This window comes from Montipora foliosa, chromosome 13, assembly GCF_036669935.1.
Source record: "Montipora foliosa isolate CH-2021 chromosome 13, ASM3666993v2, whole genome shotgun sequence".
NCBI lineage: Eukaryota > Metazoa > Cnidaria > Anthozoa > Scleractinia > Acroporidae > Montipora > Montipora foliosa.
Window position 1 is genome coordinate 21,450,891 of NC_090881.1, and position 2,500 is coordinate 21,453,390.

Below are 2,500 nucleotides of genomic sequence, written 5' to 3' on the forward strand. Positions count from 1 at the left end.
CAGGCTAGCTTATGCTTGCGCATGTGCTTGGGCTTGTGCTTGCGTCGCTAATGAAAACCAGGTTTATTTTAAAAAAAAATTTACCCGCTTTTTTTTCTCTCGCTTACTTCCTCACGCGTCCCAAGCGACTGAGAACTAGATTTTGGGCGACATCTGATTTATTGACTCTGTTATTTGTAGATTACTACCGGCGAAGGATTATTCAATCTCTTCAACCGGGAACATTTGTACTTGATCAGGCTGAGGAATCCCTGGGGACACAAGGAGTGGAACGGTCCTTGGAGTGATGGGTACAGAGAGACAATGGGCCATTTCCGAGTTCATGTCTGCCTCCTCTTCAAAGCGAGTTCAAGTGCGACGTTTTCGTTATGAAAATTCGCTTTCATTTATATGTTAAGTAAAACTAATTACCATCATAGAAACTTCGCACTTAGACTCGCTTTGAAGAGGAGGCAGATATCAACTCGGAAATGGCCTATTCCCAGCGTCTTTGTAATTATACTTCTTTTTTTAACCGCAGATCTGTATTTCTGTTTTATTTGCTTTCTCTAATCCACAGCTCTGCAGAATGGAAGAATCTCGATGAAGGTCAAAGAGCAAAGCTTGGAATAAAAGCAGATGATGATGGAGAGTTCTGGTTCGTATAGTTTGTCGGCGTGTTTTAATACCATTTCGCAAGGACTTAAAATATGAGCTATTTCTAAAATGATAATTTTCTCTGGGTACTTCCGACTAATGGATGTTTAGCAATTGTTCAGTGGATCATTGTAAGCGACCCGCACAGCCCTGATTTGGCTATAACTAATCCCATATCCAACAAGGGTGAATGGAATAATTGTTTCCTCAAGTTTTAAAGGTTTGAATGCTTAGAAATTTGGGTTACCGCCACTCCGGCAAATTTCTCAACCTGTCAAATATTGGCGCGATGAAACGTTACATTAGTTCTTGATAACCGAGTTTTTTTTAGCCATTCAGAAGTCTAAAGACGCAATCTACATGGGTAATACAAACAAAATAGGCGGGGAAAAAGGCGGGAATGATGAATCATGACGTCATTGCTCAATATGACCACTCGTGTTACCCACGAAAAATACGCCACTCGGTTCCCGGATGTAGTGGTCGTATTGATTGTAGGAGTCTTTTAGTTCCCGGTAAAACACTCCCGTCCATATAGTAAACGAGGTTATGAATTTAATATCTGCTTTTCTCTTCTCTGGTGGTATGGGTCTGGCGTCCATTTGGCGTCACAAACCGCTTTGCAAGGCATTTTTTAAAATTGGTGTTTGGTCAAAGGACTGCTAGTTTTGATGAACTTACCTTGCATGTGAAGCACATAAAAAGCGAAATATCGAGGCGACAACGGTGTTTGTTATAAATAAAAAGAGGGAGATTCTGCTTTGCAACGAAACAACGTTGAGTTTATTTGCACTTGGTGAAGTGTTCAAAATCGGTCCTTTATCTCTATGCAGTTAGAAAACGTAACCCTGTTGACCGCACAAGTGATGGGAAATTTCTCTTGATTTCTTAGGATGCTTTTCGAAGACTTTTGTCGTTACTTCACTAAGACTACGATGTGTTATGTGATGAACACATCAAGGTTTTCTTTATCCAAACGATGGCATCTCTTTAAACACAACAACGAGTGGAAGCCGGGGCTGTCTGCAGGCGGTTGCGTCACAAATCAAGATACCTTCATGCAGAATCCTCAGGTATTGGTGGTTTGCATCTGACGTCACGTCACGGCGGCCATGTTGGTGTACAGAACAATGCACTGCAAAACGTCGTTTGGGAATTTGACTCTATTATTATGCAAAACTTGTGGGGCCATTTTCTATTGTTTTGTACACCAACATGGCCATCTCATCACGTGGATGCAAACCAAGAATTGAGAACCAGTAAGTGAATTATTTAGGCACAATGTAAATACTAATAATAAAGATGATAAAATGCCTATAAATACTGATGTAAACAAAATGTTCATCGTAACTCCAACTTATGTCTGAAAGGTTCAATTGTCACTTGGAAATGATCAGTGTATTTATCCGTAAACTACTCTGTGAATTTCGGGAATTTTCGTGTATACTGATTTTTCAGTCTGTTGAACTGGTTTCGTCTCATTCTCGCCTAGATCGTGAACCCGATCTGAATTTTAGGGAGCAGTCAGCGAAGCCCATACCATTGTTAGACGGAATGGATGGTGTACTAGTTGGGAGATCACGCAATGAAGGAGCGTTGCGTTACTCTCCAGATTACTGTCCCTCTGAGCGCTTGCTTGCAATTGCAGGGCAATAAGAAGAAAAATTTACCTGCTTTCGTTTGTTTTTGCCTTAAGGAGAGGCCTCGATAAATGAAGGATTACAGTCGTTTGTGTAGTGCTATATGTCCACTACGATATCGCCTTGCTTGCTCTTCTTGAAGAGATAACTTTTCTTTCTCCAGTACGCGTTCACTATCAAGGATAGCGGCAAAGGAGAAGTCCTGATAGCATTGATGCAGGAAG

The 2,500-nt window shown here is 41.1% G+C and overlaps 1 protein-coding gene across 1 annotated transcript in view; it reads left to right on the forward strand.

The window, feature by feature from the left end:
* Positions 1-2,500, forward strand: part of LOC137983150 (calpain-5-like) — an 18,695-nt gene that overhangs the window by 7,646 nt on the left and 8,549 nt on the right. Inside the window, exons 6-9 of the mRNA XM_068830327.1 lie at positions 181-290; positions 560-637; positions 1,529-1,709; positions 2,440-2,500. The exon at positions 2,440-2,500 is cut by the window's right edge and continues 62 nt beyond it. Coding sequence (XP_068686428.1) covers positions 181-290; positions 560-637; positions 1,529-1,709; positions 2,440-2,500 — 430 coding nt within the window. The remainder of the gene's footprint in view (positions 1-180; positions 291-559; positions 638-1,528; positions 1,710-2,439) is intronic.